Genomic DNA, 21,438 nt, shown 5'->3' with positions numbered 1-21,438 from the left:
GGTGAGGATCTCATGGGGAGAGACTCCCCCTCTGGGGATCTCAGAAGAAAGTGGTACAACACCCCTCACCCAAGTCCTTCACACACCCTCGTCCCATGCCACACACCTCCATTTTACACTGTCCATGCATGTCTGCGAGGTTGATGAGGCAGCAGTCACTTAGACGAGGAAGAGTAGGAATGACTTAACTATGCCTTCATTAAGAGGTACTGAGTCAAGACGGAGCTGCCATAACAAATTCCCATTGGAACCTGAATGAGCGGTTTACGTGCCATCACCCATTCTTAATAAAGGCTGCGGAAGGACTTACCTTGTCGTCAGACCCTCCGAGGAGGAACCGCAAGCTGGAGGACATCCAGTGTGGAGAGAAGGCGAGGTTGCTGTCTGGGATGCTAAAAGGGCAACCAAGGCATGCCTACCCGGTTCGCTGTGCGCAGGCCGACTGGAGAGCTGGGGAAACGGGAGTCCTGATGCCGGAAGCAGCTGAACATGCAGTCCTGGAGAGACGTGCAGCCTGCCCAGAACAAAACACTGCAACGTTGCCACAAGTGCTGTGGAAGCAGCAGGAGAGCGAGAGAAGCTAACAAGGATGTCAAAAGTGCTCGAGACCGCTGAATGAGGAACTTGCAGAGACCCACAAGGTACATGGGCTGTCAGGGTTGGAAAAGGGGACAAGCGAAACCTCAAAACCAAGGGTCTGGCACACATATATAACAGAGGAATACGTTAAACCATAGCTGACAGGAGAGTGAACCAGTTCTATTAGGAGTAAAATACAAAGAAGAGAGCAGGGTCTGGGACCCACAACCGTAGATGAGACCATCACTAGTCATGTTCTTTGTGGCAGTACCTGGTAGGGGAGTGAACCAAGTCTGCCAAAACTAATCACTAAAGGAACTGATACAGGTCTGGGACCCACATCGACCAGAGTAGATGAGAAGGGAAGGGAGACATTCCAGTGGCATTGTAACTGTGATAAAAACCTGAGAAGGCCAGGGCAACAGACATTGCCCATGGCATTGTGAACAGTGATAAAAAGCCTGAGAAAGGCCAGGGGAATGGGGATATTCACCTTGGTGCTATGAATTGCGAAAGAAAAGTCAGGAAAGTCCTGGGGAAGGGAATCATTCCCCTTGGTGTTGTGAACTGTGAAACTAAAGGCAAGAAATTCCAGGGGAAGGGAGTCATTATACCTGGTGTTGTGAACTGTGAAAAGTAAAAGCCAAGAGAGTGTGAGAACAAAGCCCCTGGCATTGTGAGTGGAACCAAGTGAAAAGAGAGTCCTGGGGAAGGGAGTCGTGCCATGTGGCTTTGCGTCAAGATACCTGGGGAAGGGAGCCATTCTCCAGGAACCCAATAATGAAGAAGCAACTATGGGCAATAAGGAATGTTGTCGTTTAAACTAGACTCTATTCTCAAAACGGTTCTGAGTCACAGGTAGGGATAAAACAGACCTCTTGCTCTGTGAGTATACACTTTTCTATACAAAAAGACAGTCCGAAATTTACATAGGTGTCACTTAAACACTCTTCCCACAACAAAAGTGGTATCAATTATCACAATATTTTATTAAGATTCTAGATTTCATAAAACAATCATAAAAATGATCATAGTACATAAAACATATACATTATGCTTAAAACCACACAAGTAGAAACACCATAAGTGAGTAATGTTTGCAGTTGTTTAAAGATCTTACAATGTGTGTACAACTCACACTCTGATTCATATGCCACACTACTAATGGCCTATTTCCTATTGGTGTAATACAAACAACCCTGTCGTTTAAACTAGAACCTTCTGAGTTTGAATTGAGAACTTTACTGCTTTTTGGCATTACAAACTGGAACTTTGTTTTGTGCCTTGGAAAGGGTTTGAGACATGGGGAAGGGAGTCATTCCTTCAGGTAAAGATCCCACCTAACAACTGGAACTGTGATCCACTGTCCAGAATAAAGGAGCCATTCTTCTGGTCCAAGAAGATCCACTATCTCTTTAGTTTAGTTATAAATGTGAGGGACAAAAGTAGGGTTTTGACACAGGAGGTGGACTCTTTTTAGTTACAATGACCTCCTGACAGATCCATTTGCACTTTTAGTTGAGGTAGGGAACCCCTCTTAGAGTTAGGGAAAGTTAGGTTTTCTTTTTCTTTTCATTATTAATAAAGGTTTATGTCAACAAGCATGACACCTGCGTGTCAGTCTCCTCCATCTGCACCCTTACATACTTACACACTTTACTGCCGCATTAGCACACTGCTACACATCTGCAACAAAAAGCTGGAAGTAAATCATCCACCTTTCCTCCACAAATTGGCAGATTTATCACCCATTCATACTGCTCATGGGGAATCCACCCGAAATCACCATTGCGTCTAAAAACCACTGTGCCACCACTTGTAATTGTGTGGTAAATTCACAGGATTATAAGTGGTGGTTAACTGTAATCGATTTTGGCTGTCAATTAGCAGATTTAACACCCGATTATCTGCCAGAGTGGGCCTCATCACAAGTTGGGCGGTAGCCCTTAAATGCGGATGTCGGGCTATTAGCGCCGGTTTAAGGGTTGGCCCAATCATGAGTTGTGCGGAAAGTGGGACTTTTACCTCCAGCTTTTTGCTGGAGGTAAAAAAGGCCCCTTTCTGCCTGTTTTTGGCACTATTAGCGCAGTGATAATTGTGCTGATGCTAATAGTGCCACCACATATCGATTGGGCCGGATGAAACCAATGGGAAATTGGAATTTACCACCTTACTGCTACTCATGATCCGGTGCTAATGGCGCCGGACCGAGTAGCAGTAACGCTATTTGCATTGGCAGTATCCCGGTGCAATTACCACTGGGATACCACCAATCTCGTGATAAAGCCCTTTAAGTCTAATTGCTTACTTTCAAGTTTGAGTTGTCTGTCGATTCATCAGCCATGACAACCATCAAAAAGCCACTGCAACATGGTTTCTTGCTCCCATGTTGCAAAGATGCTATTTATCTCAGTATGCATGTTTTTTTTATCATTAAAGAACATTTTAAAGGGCAAAAGAGGTAAACCTCTACATAAAAGCAATACAAAGGTAGATTATTTTAGTAAGTAAAACAAATTGTAACAATAACCTATTATCAAGCTATAATGCAAGTTGTTATAACAGCCGGAATTCAACTTCTCTTGTATTCCTACCTCGTACTTTCTAAATTTGAATTACCACATGAATGGATCAATGTCTTGTGCTGTTGTGAAGTGGGACACCAGTGGCTGCATGGATTTACATTGATACAGGGACCACTTTTTTAAAGTTTACAATTTGGTCGACTCAATTTGGTTGACCTATTTCTTTACCTTTTTTCAATATGGGGTCCTACCCCCATGCTTCCCCTCCCCACCCTGCCCCTCTCTAACCTAATCACCCTCCACCCCATTGCTCTCCTACCACGTACACACACACTTATATATTTGTTTGAAAGTGTGGAATGTGCATTTGGTTGCCTCGATGAAGTTGAGGCGACCAAAATTTAAACCTTTCAAAAGAAGTCGGTGTAACAGCATACAGCCTGCACAGCATACATGAGAGAGTAGTAGCAAGTGGTGCTTGTGTGAGTGGCCGATCCCTTCTCCAGCCCATTTTTCAATGAACGAAATGCTGCATATTGCAGGACAAAGTTTTGACAAACTGACTAAAAAGCAATACAATTTATAAGCAGTTCTGTAGAGTCACACATGAAAAAATCCAGTAAATGTGAAGTTGGCAACAGTCCACAGGAGCATTTTCATGAGGCCTGTGCCTGTAACATATGGCAGCATTGCCACTGCACTCCATATTTTAATGTTGCCTGTTCGCACAATACATGCCATCATTGCCACTGTAAAACACACATTCGTTTTACCTCTACTCACAGTATATGCAAGAATTGCAGCTGTAAAACACACTATCATGATGTCTTTGCCAATAATATATGGCAGCATTGCCCTGTAAAATACGTTTACATGCTCAAAAATGCCCAAATATGTCAGTGGTATCGCGCAACACAGGCCCCCAGTACCTGTGGCACTGGCTGACCTCAACATCCCCTTGCACAACCTTACATACATCAACACACCTACCCAGAGACACATGCAACCACTCTCACATACAACCGTTCTTATGCATATACACACTGTCATACGCACACGCTCATTTTCAAACACATGCTACTACTCTAAAATACAAACACCCACTGTTACAAACTCATACACTCACACTCTCAAATGTATGCAGGTGTTCACAAACATGCACAATCAATAGACTTAGATACATTCACAACCAATTGGGGTCAGGAAAGATCTTCAATTGACAATGGGGGTGGTTTCGTAGTTGCACCCCAAGCTATCATTTGTCCCTGGGTTTAAGAGTGTTTCTCCACAAGCGTGTGAATCTGTACAGTGCTTGTGTTGGATCATCCAGCCATCCCCAGCACACATCCACAGTACAGAAAGGCAGTGTCCACAAGTGCAAATGCTGTGTTAGTACGTCCTCCTGTCACTCATGGATGTTGTCTCTTTTCCTTAGTGACAGCTGAAAGCAAGTGAGGGACCACCTCTCTTCCCTAATAGCCCATGCCCACTGGTGGGGACATGGCCAAAGCAACATCTATGAGCCAAAACCTGAACATTGCAGAATGCTATCTTTCACGTCCACATTGAGGCAATTGAAGCATTGCAACTGTGAGTAGTGTTTCTCCTCCTGGACTGAAATCAAGGAAGCAAAGCAGGTTTCTAACAGAAGCCCAACTTCTTCTTGGCTCTCTGTGTAGAAGATAGGCAGACTTGGACATTATCTCGATACAAATAATATCTGGCCCAAATACCATAATCTGCACCCCTTTTTAAGGCCTTTTTAATTTAACAAGTGTGAATGTTTTCTTACTGTTACTTTCTCTACCATAATCTTGACCTTACCAACAAGTTACTTTTAGCTTCAACAGTTTTCAAGTAGCATCCCTTCTGATTTGTCACTGTGTGTTCATAACTGCGCTACAGATTGTAATTTCCATTTGTGAAAATGTATGAAATATTTGGTGGAAAGAAAGGCAATCCCCCCCCAGAATGTGGTCGTATCATCCAAATGTCGATCCTAGTTACACTTTCTTTCAACCTTGTACAACTTGACACTTTAAACTGGTGTATATGGAAACACATTTAAAAAAGCACAGTCTCTGAACTGTACAAAGGTGCAGTGTTTTCTCTGGGTTACCGTTGAATGTAACGGGTGTTGTTTGCAATCACCCATTGTTTGTTTGGAAGAATTCTTTAATGGAAAATACAATGATATTTTTTTAAATAAAAGGTTTTCATTTTCTATCATAGCTGATATAAAGTTCTATTCTGTTTTCATGTTAAATTTACTCTATGTTGTATTTTGCTAAAATGTAATGGTCACATGCTGGCTGATGATTTTTGGTGCCAACTAAAGGAACTTAAATTGACATCTCTCACTTATATTTTGCACTCGCAGCCGATGAGATAGTCATACACGCAATATCAAACTCAAGTGAAGTAACAGAAAGCTCCAAGGATGTGTTTCAAAGCAAAGGTGACTGGAGCCTCCTTCGAATAGATGTTGAAAGTAACAACTACAGTCATGCAGGATCTGTTTGGAGCCTAATTGTGTATAAGGTAGGAGAAGTTAAGTTTAATATGCAACTCATTTAACAAAAATAAGAATTGTCATTGTGTAGACATGATGCATTTTCTCACAGAATGAAACGCAGTGCTGTTGTGAGGAAGAATACATCTTTGAGTTTGAATGTTCTGATGCAAATTAGAAATATTACATTGATTCGGCCAGCGCGAGAACCTCATAGGGGCAAGCAGTGCCTGATGTGGCTTTCTCCTTGAGATACTAGGATTGAGCAGGAGAAATGAGAGCTTGACAGGTCATTCTCCTTGGCATGGCCTTCTGCAGACATGAATGGCTCTCAGCTAGGTACCCTCATAGGTGACAGTCAATCCTTTTGAGGCACGGAATTATACAGAAAAAAAACCCTTATTTGGAAAATGTAGTGTACTATTAAAAAAGGGGTGCAACGTTCTTCAAAACTGCCAACTGCACATCATAAGAACATTCATTCCGTGGTTTAAGCAGGCTGATTAGCACTCCCACTGACCCATCACTCATGCTCCCCCGCTCTACCTAACTGCTCAAAAGTGAAAGTGACAGGATCGTGGGGGTTCTGGGAGTGTAATGATGCTGATAGGGAAGGGTCAATCAGGTAGATGGGCGAAGGCTGTGTATTGCCAACAGAAAAGTCTAAAATCTAAAAAGTCCTTGCTTTCAATGAGTGGTGCTGGCACTAGCTTCAACTTCATCCATTAATCTGTCCTCTGCCACAAGACAGTAAGGGCCTGAACCAACAATGAGCTCATTACCTTTGGAGAGATTAATATGGGGTTAAAAGGGCTCAGAACAGTAACCCTGCTTTGAAAAGTGCCACGTTACCCCGTCAAGAAGCAGACAGAAAAATCTGTATCATAATGTGAACAATATCTATACATGAAGGTGGTGGGCAAGAAAGAAGAAGAATCGATTGTTTGCCATAGGTAATGTGATTATAACGAATTGAGAAAAAACAAATGCAATTTTACTGAGAAAAGAAATACTCATTTCTTTTTGTTTTAATTGGGGTCCCCCCCAACACCCTGTTTACCGATGCTTCTAACCCCCCCGAGCCACCCCCACACCTTTTAACCTCTTAACCCAGGCCCTGTATATTTAGCATTCAGTATTTTCTTCAGTAAAATTGCATTTGTTATTTTCTATTCGATATAATGAAGATTCCTCCTGCTAATAGCGCAGGGAGCTCTTGATTCTATTAAAGACAAGGAGGCGAGCATTAAGCTTTCTCTTCTCTTTAATTCACTCTCCAGCAGTTTCAACAAATACATCATATTTCGTGAAAATATTAAAACTTTTTTTTTTTCAAAACTTCAAGTCCCATCATTCTCTGTAGTTCTAGTCTCTGTGCCTTAGCCCTTCCTGTTCCTGTGTTCCTCCTCTTCTTTGACTGCTTAACTGTAATCCTCTGTAACATTAACTTGCCAACGGGCCCAACAAATTCACTTTTCCTGCTTCAGCAGATTTCGATCTCTTGCCTCGGAACTTGCAATCTGATCAGAACAGTCCAACCTCCTCGAATAGAATTCACCCGTTCTTTTGGTCAACTCCTAGTGTCAGAAAGTAAACAATAGAGATATGTTAGGGCTGGGAATACACACCCTATTTTGAGGGGAAAACGGTCATCATGGTTATTCACAATTCACATTTCCTTCATTAAAATACTCTTCCCGTTTTCTGTGTATCTGGGTCGGGAATTTAATGCTCGCCTCCTTGTCTTTAATAGAATCAAGAGCTCCCTGCGCTATTAGCAGGGGGAATCTTCATTCTATGTCAAGACGGAGGCGAGCATTAAGCTTGTTCAAAGCTTCTTGCTACTGCTTCTGCTATCGTGTTGATTGGTCTAAAATAAAACGTCCTAAATGTTTTATCAGTAGCCCAATCTGCTGTCTTCATGATATCTTGTAAGGTTGCGCCTTGCCCTAATGCTTTAGATGCCATTGCTCCCCTGACAGAGTGTGCTCCAAATGCAGATACATCAATGCCCGCTAGGCTCATGATATCTCTGACCCATCTCGCTATTGTGGCTGCTGCTACGCCTTTGTGTGGTTTTCTGCGCGCTATAAGTAGTTGGGTTGTTCCTACTGGTCTCATTTCCGCTGTCCTACTCTCGTATTCCTTAATACATGAGGCCACGCACCATTTCGGATAGTCCTGCATGTATGGATATGTAATTGTAGATGAGTCTGTTTCGGATAGTCCTGCATGTATGGATATGTGATTGTAGATGAGTCTGTTTTAGTTCTCTTCGCCAGATAAAAGGTTACTCCTTCCGGTCCTTATGTTTTCCTATCTATTTCTAGTGCCCTCACGTCTGCCACTCTCCTGCACGATACCATACACCGTAACATGGCTAGTTTCCCTGATGGTTGTTCTAGCAATAGGTATCTGTTGCTAGGCCAGTCTGATAGCAGTTTCAGCACCACTGATACATCCCATAATACTTTGAGGTGGCTATCTAAATCTTCAGGAGTCTAATCACTGCTAAGTTCTCTCCTACTGGTGTACAATCAAGTGGGATATGACCTGCTGAAATTGCAGATCTGTAGACTCCTATGGTTCTATATGCTTTGCCATCCTGCAGAAGTTCTGCCAGAAAGTTCAGTATTTCGACTAAAGGTGCAGAAACGGGATGAAGATCTCTCCTTCTGCACCATGACGACCACTTATTCCAAGCTGCGTCGTAGCTCCTTCTGGTTGAGGGTGCCCAAGATTCGGCGATGAGACTTGCAGCCTGTGCCGAAATGCCTGGGAGGTTCCAGCGTCTCCTGCTATCCTGCACGCCATCAATGGCAGCGTCCCCCTCACTCTCAGAGGGTGAAATGACCCAACTGGGTCCGTGAGCAGGTTCACTCCTTGTGGTAACATCCTCGGATAGTCTATTAGCATTTCTATGAGTGCTGGGAAACAAACTTGTGATTTCCATATTGGAGCTATCAGTATCAGATTCGCCGCTTCTCTGCAAGCTTTCGCTAGCACTCTGCTCAACATTAAGAACGGTGAGAAGGCGTATAGAATCTGTTCCCTCCAGTCTTGCAGGAAGGCATCTACTCCAGCTGCTGCTGGGTCTAATCTCCAACTGAAGAACCTCTTCGTCTGTGCGTTCAGTCTGGACGCAAACAGATCTGTATGGCCCGTCACCCAATGTTCTTCCAGCTGTCGAAAGACTACTCGGTCCAGCTTCCAGTCGCTGGAGTCCGAGAGGTACCTGGAGTTCCAGTCTGCTATCACATTCTGTGATCCTGGCAGGTATTCTGCTACAACCAAAATCCCTGATTCCAGGCAGGAGTGCCAGAAATCCTTGGCTATCTCCGCCAGAAGTTTGGATCTCGTTCCTCCTAGATGATTTATATATTTCACTGCTGAAATGTTGTCCATTTTCAACAGAATACAGGAGTTCACTTTCCCTTTCGTAAACGCCTTGATCGCAAATGAACCTGCTAGTAATTCTAGACAGTTGATGTGAAGTTTGAGTTCTTCCGAGCTCCACTTCCCTCCTGTCTGAAGGTCTCCGCAACGGGCTCCCCAGCCTGCTTTGCTGGCGTCCGACTCTATGATCAGGTCTGGACGATCGCCGAAAATGGCTCTCCCGTTCCATGCGTCCATATTTCTTAGCCACCACTCCAGTTCTGTTCTGGCATCCTGGTCGATGTGGACCAGCTGATGATATTGCAGACCCTGCTGCAGGTGTCTTATCTTTCGTCTCTGAAGGGCTCGATAGTGTAGGGGCCCCGGGAATATTGTTGTATGGAGGCTGCTGGGAGGCCCACCAGTCGAGCTATTGTGCGTAGTGATATAACTGCTCTGCTGAGACATGTCTTTAGCTCTCTTTTTATGTCTCTTATTTTTTTGTTTGGAAGTTCTTGTGTCGCTGATCTGGTATCTACAACGAAATCTAGAAATTCTATTCTCTTGACTGGTTTAATTTCTGATTTTTCTCAGTTCACTAGGAATCCCAGTGACTTCAGGAGATTCACTACCCAGTTGGTCTGATAGTGGAGTGTCTCCCTGCAGCTGGCCATCAGTAGGATATCGTCCAGGTATATACTCATACGAATCCCCTTCTCCCTGATCGCTGCTGCAACTGGTTTCATAATTTTTGTGAAGGCCCAAGGCGCTGATGCCAGGCCAAACAGCATGGTAGCAAACTGCCATAATTGCTCGCCCCAGTAGAATGCTAGGAATGGGCGGAAATGTTTTCGAACTGGTATTTTCAAATAAGCATCTTTGAGGTCTATCCTCACTAACCAATTGTCTTGTCGGAGTGTGTCTCTGAGATGATGAGTTCCTTCCATTTTGAAATGGTTGTAAGTTACCCATCTGTTCATGTCTTTTAGATTTATTACGGGTCTCACTTTGTCCTTTCGATGAACTAAGAACATGTTGCTCACAATTTTGGGAGGGGTCACGCACGGTTCTATCGCCTGTTTTTTCGCTAACTGCAGCAGTTCTGCGTGCAGAAGATCTATCTCTTTTCGTGTTTTCGCCAGAGGGCGTGGCGCCTGACTTTGATTGGGAGTCTCTATAAAATCTATGAGCATGCCTTTTGCTGTATGCAACACCCATGCATTGCTGGAAAGCGCTTGCCAGTTCTCCCAGAGTATTGCTGTTCTCCCCCCAACTGGTGGATAATTTGGGACTCTCACCTGTGGGAAAATTGTGTCCTCTCCCTTGTCCTCTGCTACGTCTTCCTCTCGGGAAGCAACCCCTTGGTGGGAAGAAGATGTCTGGCTGTCTGTTTTCCCAGTAATTACTTCTGTTTCCTTGAGGCCTCCTGAATGCTTGGTAGCGCCCGGCCGCTCGGCCTCTAGACCGACCGGTCCCTCCAAAAATTTGTGTCAGGAAAATCTTTTTCATAGACGCCTGGGCCTTTTCTAGGGATGTGTATGTTCCAACAAACCTCCCCATTTCTTTTCCGAAGGTTTCCCCGAATAGAAGGCCTTGTGCGGCTTTGCCCGCTTCATAGGATGACAGGTCTCCTAACGTCTGATCAATTTTTAGCAGGAGCCCTTTCCTGCGCTCAGAAGAAATTGCGCAGTTCTCATTGCCTAGCAGGCATACTGCTCTCTAGGCCCAGTTTGCCAGAACTCCTGGGTCCACTTCTTCCCCCGTTTCCTTCGCACGTTCGGCTAGATCCATGATCTTCGCTAATGGTCCCGCTATGTCAAGAAGCTTCTCCTGACAGCTTTTCCAAGAGCGATCAATGCCTTTTCTTGGGTCCTTGTTTGCTTTTGAGACAAATGACAACATTTTCGGGTCCAGCTCCGGAGCCTCTGCTACCTTCCCCGGTAACTCTGGTTTCAGGCACTCTGCCCTCATCCTTTGCCTGACTTCTTTTTCTAAGGCCTTTCGCAATCTCTGCGTCATGTATTTCGCCACTCTTGGCGACAGTACCCATTCTGATGATCTTGGGTTTCTGATATCCTCGGGGTTAAACATATCGGAGGTCTCATCCTCCTCTAAATTGTTGAGCTTTCTGAGCCTCTTCCTCGGCGGAGGTTGGCTGCTCTCGTCCCCCTCGTTGTCCGCCTCTTCTTGCGATGAGGTAGGGGATTCTGGGATTTCCTCTTCGAGGAAACTTCCCTCTATGTTGCCCATATTATCATCCCCAAGGTAGGGGGTCTCGAGGCTCGGCACCTGTGTTCCCTTTATGAACGCTTCTCTTAGCTTACTAAAAGCGTCTACAGCCTCCGGGGCCTCAGTATTTGCCCCCTCAGTTTGGCCCGGGGGTCAGAAGAGTCCTTGCTCTTCCGGGCCTTGATACACCCCTTGGGGTCCTCTGCAGTGACCCTGGTGGACGTGCTGTCTACGGTTCATTTACCTTGAGTATTCAGGTATAATTCTATGGTATGTAGCCTGTCTTGCAGGGGTTTCACACCCTGTGCTACTGCCTCTGTGAGTGAGTCTCCCAGCACTTCTTTAAAGCTTTAGGCTAAATCCTCTGGGTAGGTAGCCTCTTGCTCCTCATCACTCCACTCAAAGTTAGACATTATTGTGCTGTTTAGGTGCCTTCCCAATACCTTTCCAGGTGTAGGTGCACGTCCACTGCTCCACTCTGAGGCTGCACCTGTCTGCCCTTTTTCCTGCTGTGCAGGGTTCTTCAGATATGGGTTCTCTGATTTATGAAAGAAAGTATATGCTTTGCAGCTATCTTCCAGTATTATCACTTCACATTAAATTCCTGAGCTTATTAATGCTCCGAAACACTTAACGCGGTGAAATCCCTTCAAAATCCTGAATCTCTCTGTGTTGTGTATATTTCTCTTCCTCCCCAAGGGTGGGGGCCCTCAGGAGCCGAGCGCTCTCGCTCTCATTGCCCCACGTGATTGTGAGCCACGCTTCACTCTCACAAGGAGGGGGGCTCTCCCTCTCTTAGAGTGCGAGCTTCCGGGTACTCCTGCTCCGCCCCCACGAGGGTGGGGGCTAAACTCACTCCTTAGCGCGAGCGGGAAGGGAAAGCTTCCCGCTCGCGCCGCTTGCTCCGCCCACCCAAGGGTGGGGGCTGCTAGCCCTCGATCGCGCTATGGAGCGCTGCGGGCTTAACTGAGGAGATCGGCAGGCCCCTAATGTGTCGGGTAATGCGGCACAGGGCCGCCGAATCTCCTCAGCAAATATAAACTGTTACGCTGCGCTATGCTTCGCTGAGTCTCACAATTAATCCCCTAGCATTGTCTTCATTATAAACATTAACACACAAACTCATGCATATAAAATAAACAAATTCACGGAGCTCTACAATAACGTGTTACTTATCTGGAGAGCAGGAAAAGAAGAGGAGGAACACAGGAACAGGAAGGGCTAAGGCACAGAGACTAGAGACTAGAACTACAGAGAATGATGGGACTTGGAAGTTTTGAAAAAAGTTTTAATATTTTCACGAAATATGATGTATTTGTTGAAACTGCTGGAGCGTGAATTAAAGAGAAGAGAAAGCTTAATGCTCGCCTCCGTCTTGACATAGAATCACTGCATACCGTAAAGATCATACGGGTAGATACTGTGTTTCCTCTATAAGTTTCTCATTTTGTGAACATTATAGACAATGGTTCTTTCTGCTCATTCTCAGTTACAGCAAAGGAGGCTCTATAGGGCAACCTCCCTGTGCAGCCTCTGGTCACTAAAAACTACAATGAAAACAGAAACCTTTGGGGCTAACCGAGACACCTGACTGATGATGAACAATATTCGCAGCAAAGACAGTTTCCCTGATTCCCTAAACCCTATTATTACCACAGACAACATATATACTGCTCTAAAAAGGTACTGTTCGACTTCAGTCTTCATCCTGTGAAATATTTTGTCATGATTACAGGCCATACTAGGGGCCATGCTAGAATAGGGGCCTCATTTACCTTGCAGGAAAGGGGAGGCTGGACTGCCCTAATGCGCTGTTGGTGCTGTCATCTAGCATGCATCCAGTGATTTAAGGAATGCTTTCCTATCAGCAATCCCTTCCAAGATGGCCACGCTATTCGAAACCACCTACTTACCCAAGATGGCCACAGGATACTCCATTGGCATTGAACAGGCATCTCGCGATAGTCTCGCAGGAAGCCTCCCTATTTAAAAAACGCCCTGGGAGCTTTTCTTCACTTTGCGCTTTACTGTATTCACAGCATAACGCTTACTGCAAGCTCCGGGCACCTTAATCACTCCCCGAAGCCAACACAGAGCACCAGCACACTGACACACTCCTCACCTGGATCATCCAGACCGCTCCCGACTCTGGATCCTCGAGCCTGTGGTGTAGTGGACCCTCTGTGTGTGTGTTGCCCCTTTAAGGGTATGTGTCCCTCCCCCATGTATTGCCCTTTTAAGATGGGCCCAAGCTAATAAAAGGGAGCCCTGCAGGCACGTGCATTAGAACGGCTGCAGACTCCATAACAGGAACTCCTGAGTCTGTGTCTCATTATCATGTAGGCTGCAGGCCTACACGTGGAAGTACAGGCCTGCAGGCCCTGATGCCATGGTACCCTCATGCCAGGGTGGTGGCCTGGCAGGCTGTGCCCCCACCCCTGACAGTGCTGATGCCCCATAGCAATAGGGGGCCTGCCGGATGCCCAGGGCAGGCCCCAACCCCCACAGGCACTGGGCCTGTAGAGTGTTATTGGTTGTGGTACATAGCGGGTCCTCCTAACAATGGCGACTAGGAAGTCAGACTCTCCTCTTCGGGGGAAAAAGGGAAGAGAAGACGTCGAAGAACCCTGCCCATCTCTCGTGTGTGTTGAGAGAGGAAGACGATAAAAGAGCACCAGACCCCACTGCAAGCCAGGAGTGGCCGGCATCCCGCCGCCTGCATCGTGGTAGAGGCCTGGGCCGTCCTGCGGTGAGGTGTGTGCTGCGGCACCCAGCCGCAAAGAAGAAGATAAACAGCTGTCGCCGTGAGAGACAGTATACTGCGCTGCTCTCCAGCCCACTGGGAGGAGCCTGATGGCGGAGACCTGCAGATAGGTCCTTCCCGGCCGCGGCCCTCGAGGAGGGTGCTCATGCGGCCGGGGAGATAGCCATCCTGCCCCCTGTAGCATCCACGGTGATAGAAGAGAGGGAGACAGCGATCCCCTGTGGAGCCGCCTTGTCGTGCCGGCGGCCCCGTCACGTCTGCGGCTGCGGAGAGGGGACATGCTGGGGCCCCCATGGTTGTCCCAGTCCCGACGATAGGATAGACTGCTCCAATCAGGAGCAAACAAGAAGAGGAGGCGGCGGCGGTGCGGCCCTCACAACCTCCCACCCCCCGCCAGGGGTAAGTCATGCTGTCATCCCCGGCGGCACTGCCCTACACGAAATAAAGAATTGTGCGTCCCACCTAGCAAAGAGGTCATGAGCAGCATCCGCCGCGAAGAGAAAGCTGCGCTGCCCCATCCCCCTCCCGCCCCGTGTGTAGATGGAACAGCCGCTGCGGCAATCAGGGGAGTACAATAGCAGGCATCCCCTGCTGCAGCAGCAGCCAAAACGACAAAGGTAGCACACATGGAGTGCTGCGCCGCAGAACAAACCCCAAAGAAGGTCATGAGCGGCAGATGAGGAAAGACACTGTGCTCTGGTGGGAGCAGTGGAAAGGAAAAGGCAGGTTCCCCGTCGGAGCGCTGGGCAACGAAAAGGGCCCCATTGTAGTTCCCGGGCCTGGCGATGATGGCGAGCATTGAGCACATCCTTGCACAGTAGTGCCAGCCAGCCCCATAGTGATCCCGGGGTGTTGGAGGCTGAAGAGAAACATGCTCCACATCAGAACGTGCATAAGAAAATAGGAGTGGCCCTGGCAGAACCTAGCCCTCTGGCAGAGCTGGGTCTGTGCTCACACCACAGGAGCAAGAAAGAAAAGAAAAGCAAAGAAAGCCCCCATGCTGCAATGAAGATCCAGGGTCAGTCAGCAGAGTGGGCTCATGTGAGAACAAAATGGCAACAACCAGCAGTGTGATCCTGGGCCAGCTGGCGCTGGAGTTCTGTATGCTCCTTGCTGGAGCTATCCAGAGGAAAGTCATTCGACCTTGGATTCTACAGCAGCAGCCCGGCCCATCCACAGGATCCAGCCTTCAGCGCCCACCGGCACCCACCCCGGCAGAAGGAAGAACCACTGGGACACCCCACTAAACCTGCGGAACAAAGTGGGGAGGTGGGTCGCCACCCTGCACGCAGGAGCGCTGTCCCATGTTTTGGTGCTGCCAGAGCTCCCTGGAATGAGCCCGGGGCCCGCGGCAAGGGAATGGAGATACTCCGGTCGGAGCACAACGAAGAGGTAGGAAGGCGGCATCCCCACCAACATCAGTGTGCCAGAACCCCCATAGGCGGCAGCATCTGCCAGAGGAATGCCACGCCCACACCAGAGACTTATTGAGATCCCGGGCCCGGCGGTGACAATGAGGATGAAGGCTCCGGGCTAGAGCAATAACAAGGACAGCCCCAGTGGGCACCCAGGCCAGGAGGCGGTGAAAAGTGTATGGACTGCTCCAGCATCAGAGTGGAAGTGCGTTGCGGTGTAGGGCAACTGTGTGTGCCTGGGGCCGTGTACCCACACAGCGGTGAGCAGCTCCCCCTGCAGTCCCAGAGTGTTTGCAAAGCAGAGGGGGCAACTGTGGTCATTCCAACGGCAGCCCTCCAGTGTGAACAGTAAAGTATTCCATGTGGAATAAGTGATCTGCACACCAAAGTAGCCATGTGTCAACGTAGCAGAGTTTGACAGTAGCACCCATGATGCACCAGGGACACCAATCAATTTCTGCACTGTCTGCCAGGCATCTCCCGGCACAGTGCCATGGAGAAATCAGGAACACCCTGCCATGAAAGACAACTTGTCGGCCCTATGTGCACCCTGTGACACCGGTGTCACCCTGCCTGTCTGGAGGGTGGCACCGACACCGAGCCACTATGAGTGGCCCCGCCACCATGCCATGAAGATCCCCTACCATATCGTCGGAGGACCAGGGAGCTCGTGGCCCTGATGGCCTGTCACTAACATACCTGGCATGCTCCGCGAAAAGGACCTGACGAGGATAATTGCCACGGAGGGTACTAGGCAGAAATGGGCCTAGCATTGAACCACAAAGGTTCCTGGACTGCCTGCCAGTAATGTTACCCTGCCTTAATGTAGGTGGCCCCAACACCGAGTAACTGCAGTCACCCTACCTGTTTGCCCTACAAGTGGCCCTGACTGCCTGCTACTAATGACACCCGTTATGCCCAGTGGTCGAAGTGAGCAGAAGCGGTCGGGAGCGGTGCTCCTCTACTTTTTTGAATTACCTTTTACAGCTCCTGTACTTTTATTTTAAAAAGAAACCGTTTTGGAATGGTTTTGTTTTAAAATAAAAGTGTAGGAAGAAGTTGAAACTTGCCCTTTGAGTGCACTGTACTAAACGTTCCCTTAAACAGCCGGTGCAAGTGTTTTTGGGGTGTGTATTGTGTGTGGGAGGGGACGTGGTGATGGGGATTGTGGGGAGTGGGTGCAGGCCAGCAGGGTACATAGTTCCACTACTTCTTTTCGTACACTTTGACCACTTTGTATGCCATTCCATCAAAGGACCATGCCAACGTGGACCTGGGGGAGGTACCTACCGACCCCCCGGAGTTCAGCCAATACCTTGTAGCGGACCAAACCATACAACCCTGCCACCTGACCCCTAGAAGAAGTGCAGCGGGCAGGTATGGGTTGCAGCTCACCATGAGTGCTTGTGCGCCCTCCTATGCCCTGGAGGAAGAGATAATCCTGACTGGGGAAGCACCGCGAAGAGAGGGTGAGTGATATCCTGTCACCCTGTGCCATACCCACAGCCGATGGAGCAGTTGGACGCCCAGAGACCTGCGTCTCGCTGCCCTGCCCTGCTCTGAACAGCAGTGGACTATGCCGAGGTGGCCCCTGGCATCCGCCAGGTGCGGCTTTGCCGGCTGTGGACTGTACCATCAAGGCACGTGAACCTTGGGGGAAGTGACTCCTGCACGGATTGCACACATCAAGGACCTATGCCGATGTGGCCCCTTGCACCACCTGCCAGGTGCGGCTTTGCCGGCTGCGAACTGTACCATCAATGGACCTGGACCCAGGAAGTAGCTCTTGAATGGACGCTCATGGAGAACGAGCTGGTTTCCTGCAGTCCTCACTTTGCTTTAAGAGGACTCAGTAAATATGTGTTTTGAAGCTGTGAACCTGCATAGGATTTATATGCTTAAAGTGGTCTCAGTAAAGGACAGTGATGTGAAACTGTGTTCCGGCAAGTGGTAGGGGTGCTCTATATGGTACCAGGGGTCATCCACAAGCATCATGCAATGGTTGAAATTCCATACCCCAGGTTAATAAAGGGTTTGTAATGTGTAGTACAACTGCTAACCATCCACCGGTGGTATGTACCCCTGTGACCGTCACCTGAGGGTGATGGGTTGATAGGTGATATGTAGATAAGAATGTGTGACCATATGTGTGCCAACAGCATATCCTGTGTGAAGTTGGTTCCCCCGAATCTGAAGTAATGTCATTCTGCAACGGGTAGAGGAAAATTAGTTCTGTTGTATTATTAGTTGTTTTGTTAATTATGAAAAAGGAGGGATGTGGTGTAGTGGACCCTCTGTGTGTGTGTGTGTTGCCCTTTTAAGGGGATGTGTCCCTCCCCCGTGTATTGCCCATTTAAGAAGGGGCCATTACTTTGTCATGGCCCAGGCTAATAAAAGGGAGCCCTGCAAGCAGTGCATTAGAACGGCTGCAGACTCCATAAGAGGAACTCCTGAGTCTGTGTCTCATTATCATGTAGGCTGCAGGCCTACACGTGGAGGTACAGGCCTGCACGCCCTGATGGAATGGTACCCTCGTGCCAGGACGGTGGCAGAGGTCTGCATGGTCAGGGGCCTGGCAGGCTGTGCCCCCACTCCCGACAGTGCTGATGCCCCATAGCACTAGGGGGCCTGCTGGATGCCCAGGGCAGGCCCAAACACCCACAGGCACTGGGCCTGTAGAGTGTTATTGGATGTGACACTCAGGGGGCCCACTGGATATCCATAGCGGGTCCTCCTAACAGAGCCCATGGCCAGGTGAGTTTGGCGCTGCAAAAAGAACGAGAAAGAGAGCGTCACAAGGCCACCCAGGCAAGTCAGCTTGCAGCTTAACAAACTGCCAGAATAAAGCACGCAAGCTGCTCCTCCACCATATCAGTTTACATTAACCCCTGAAAAGCAATAGCAGCAAAGCAGTCCGTATAGGCAAATCAGAGGGAAGGAAGTAGCAGCAAGCTGAAAGGCAAAGAAGCCAAGGAACATTTGCATGCTAGCTACTGCAGCAAGCAAGGAGAAAAGGAAAGCAGCCACAGAGTTAAGCAAAAGAATAGAGAACAGTTATAAAACACCAAGAGCTCGTAAAACACCTTTTTGGTGTAAGACATTGCGGAATCCATTGCACCCGGCAGTCACAGCAGGCCTGGACTTGCAACCCCCAGAAAAGCAACTGGCAAGAAGGTGCTATCGGCTTCAGTTTCACAAGAGCCTTACCACTGTTCATACCCTCAGGTGAGTCCAGCCTTCCCTGGGTTGGGAGTATCGGGGATCCAAGGGGGCGAGGGAAAGGTGAAGCAGCTCCTGACCCTATGTATCGCTTGCAGGTGCAGAACCATACTGACACCACAACTCTGCACACGCCATGTCGACAAACACAGCGCACCCAACCACAAGGGTACCAAGCCAGCATGAACCCCATCTCTTCCTCCCTAAGCTCGGTGAGGTGTTAGTACTCCTTTAAACTCCCGCTTGGGGTGGTAAGTGGTGGGGAAATTTCGCCAGAGGGTCCAGATGCTTTCGCAGAGCCCAGGTAAGCGTTACATATTTCCCCATTAATGCCAAGACAATTTGGAAGGGAATTCCTCTCATATTTTATTACAAAATAATGTGAAAGTGCTGATCTGCTATCTGCAGAAAAATACCTCTGCTTGAGTATCATAAAAAAAGGCATTCATATTTTCAGATTTTGACTAAACGGTCAGGTGGCTGGCTAATGTGAATGCTAGGATGGGCCCTAATTGCTGAATGAATATTTAAACAAATATATAAACTTTAAGAAAAGGTTTTTAGAACAATATGGAGTACTGCAGAGCATGTGTCCCTGGTGGTCAAAGGACACCGAAAATATGTATGAGAATCGCCTAAGAACCACAGTAGGTGCTGTGTACTCAACCAATAGGTCACAAAGACCTTACAAATGCATTTAAACATGAATGCCCACATAAGTATAGACTGTACTGTGTACAAGACACATTCAATGATCATATTACCAACGGTGTCCAGTTAAAGTTTCGAATCCTTTTGGTCGAATGCCAAAAGGATCGAATCAATAGGCCCGAAAACAAAAGGGTTGACATTTTTTTTAATTTTTTACAAGTATATATTTTTTTGGGCTTTCGTATACATAGAAAAGGTTGTTTTTAATAAGAAAAACAGGGGTTTTGGGGGGAACCCCCCCCCAAAAAAAGAATTTCGACCCTTTTTTTCAGTCCTATTGACTCGATGCTTTTGGCATTCGACCAAAAGGATTTGAAACTATGACCTATAACCATTACCAACATAGTATGTATGTTGAGCCATCAAAATAACAACCATATACTCTGTATCCTATAAAAGGATGAAAGCAGGTACAGATAAAATAACTAAAAATTATGTAGACATGCATGTTCAAGCACATAAATGTATAAAACAAATGAAAATCGAAATATTGGCAAAGCAAAATACCTGAAACGGTATACATGTGGTACAGGTCCTGTATAATTAGAGAAACTGCAGAGCAACCCAAATGTTTTTGGGAGCTTGAAAATCAACAAAATCAGAGGAAAGTTACCATGTGGGGCTGTAAACCTTAAAAAGGAAACTGTTAACAACAGTATTGGGATTATGTACCTGAGTTCCTGTCCCTCCAGAAAGGAAAGGTAAGTGCTTTCCTCCAGCAGCAAAGATAACATCTGCTGCAACGCAACCTTATAACCAGCTGCAAAAGCTCGCTGAAAAAGCTTGAAAACCATGGGCATCCCACGTGGTGTGATGATATTGCAGACCGCCATGATGTCGCAGAGTGAGTGATGCACAGCATTATGGCGCTTTTGCAAGTGCAAAAAAGGGAAGGAAGATAAATAAGATAATAGGAATGGTGGTGAAAATAGCCTGCAGGGGAACTCCACCCTAATGAAAGATGCCCGAAGAGTTGTACGACTAAACGGAAAAAGAAATGAGATGAAAAAAATAATGAAAGAAACGAAAACAATGCAAAAAGCTGGAGGTATGGCAGGTGCCATACCGGCAAAAAACAATGATCACTGGCACTGGTATTCCCGGTGCCAGTAATGATGGCAAATCCCCCCCAAGGAGTCCTATAGGTCTCCATGGATGGGGATTTACACTGTCACTCCGGCACTCGTAATCTGGGGGTAATGGCGCTAGCCCGAGTGCTGCAAACGGTACTAGCATTTGCCAGTATCGTGGTGGATTTACCGCCAGGATACCAGGGAGGCCGTGATGAGGCCCATTGTATCTTTTATGTTATCTGTTCACGTTGCTTCTTCATTTATGTATATTACAATTCTTTAATGTCATCTATGTTGGTAATATGATCACTGTATGTGTCTTGTACACAGTGCATTCTATGCTTATGTAAGCATTCATTTGTAAATGTATTTGGAAGGTCTTTGTGGCCTATTGGTTGAGTACACAGCATCTAGGGTGATTGTCTAGGTGATTCTCATACAGGTGGCTTCCCTACACCTTTTTCAAATGAGAATACCTCTAATAAATGCTAGTGATGCCGCTCTTTCAGGAGCAGAATGAGCAACAAGCCCCTGAGAGTAGATAAGGTGTTTGCCACTGTAACAAGCCATATCTAACAATCCACTGACATAGGATTTTCTTAGAAACTGCGAAACCTAGAGAAGGATTACAAGTAGAAAGAAATAACTGCCTTTTCATCTGCTATACGCATGCAGCCAATCCTGCTGTTACCGTTGACTAGGGAAGAAAAATGTGGATCACCAAAATCTCACCACTGTCATCCATCTGAGGCTTGATGTTCTTTGCTTTTTTAGGTATGGGATTTTCTGCTAGGTCGATCTTCTTCTTTCTAGTAGAGGTGCTCATCATATCATTGGACATTCTAATATCCAGGACAGCAGGAGCTCACAGCTCAGGCTGCTGCTCTGTCTACTGGCACTCTAGAATGACAGCCAAGACGTTAATACAGCGTGGTTGGAAGTCGACTAAACCTCCCACTGAAACAGAGTGGGTACAAGAGATGCGGAGGAGCTCACTAATTGAAAGAGTATTTTGGGGCGGTAGAAAGAAGATAAA

The 21,438-nt window shown here is 47.2% G+C and overlaps 1 protein-coding gene across 1 annotated transcript in view; it reads left to right on the top strand.

Annotated features, from left to right (window-relative positions):
• LOC138528305 (5-hydroxytryptamine receptor 3E-like) overlaps positions 1-21,438 on the top strand; it is a 482,037-nt gene that overhangs the window by 438,623 nt on the left and 21,976 nt on the right. Inside the window, exon 6 of the mRNA XM_069639783.1 lies at positions 5,485-5,645. Within this exon, the coding sequence (XP_069495884.1) occupies positions 5,485-5,645 (161 nt within the window). The remainder of the gene's footprint in view (positions 1-5,484; positions 5,646-21,438) is intronic.

This window comes from Ambystoma mexicanum, chromosome 1q (genome assembly GCF_040938575.1).
Source record: "Ambystoma mexicanum isolate Mex_15411 chromosome 1q, UKY_AmexF1_1, whole genome shotgun sequence".
Taxonomy (NCBI): Eukaryota; Metazoa; Chordata; class Amphibia; order Caudata; family Ambystomatidae; genus Ambystoma; species Ambystoma mexicanum.
Note: the sequence above shows the minus strand (reverse complement) of the source record. Positions and strands in the feature narration are given on the sequence as shown.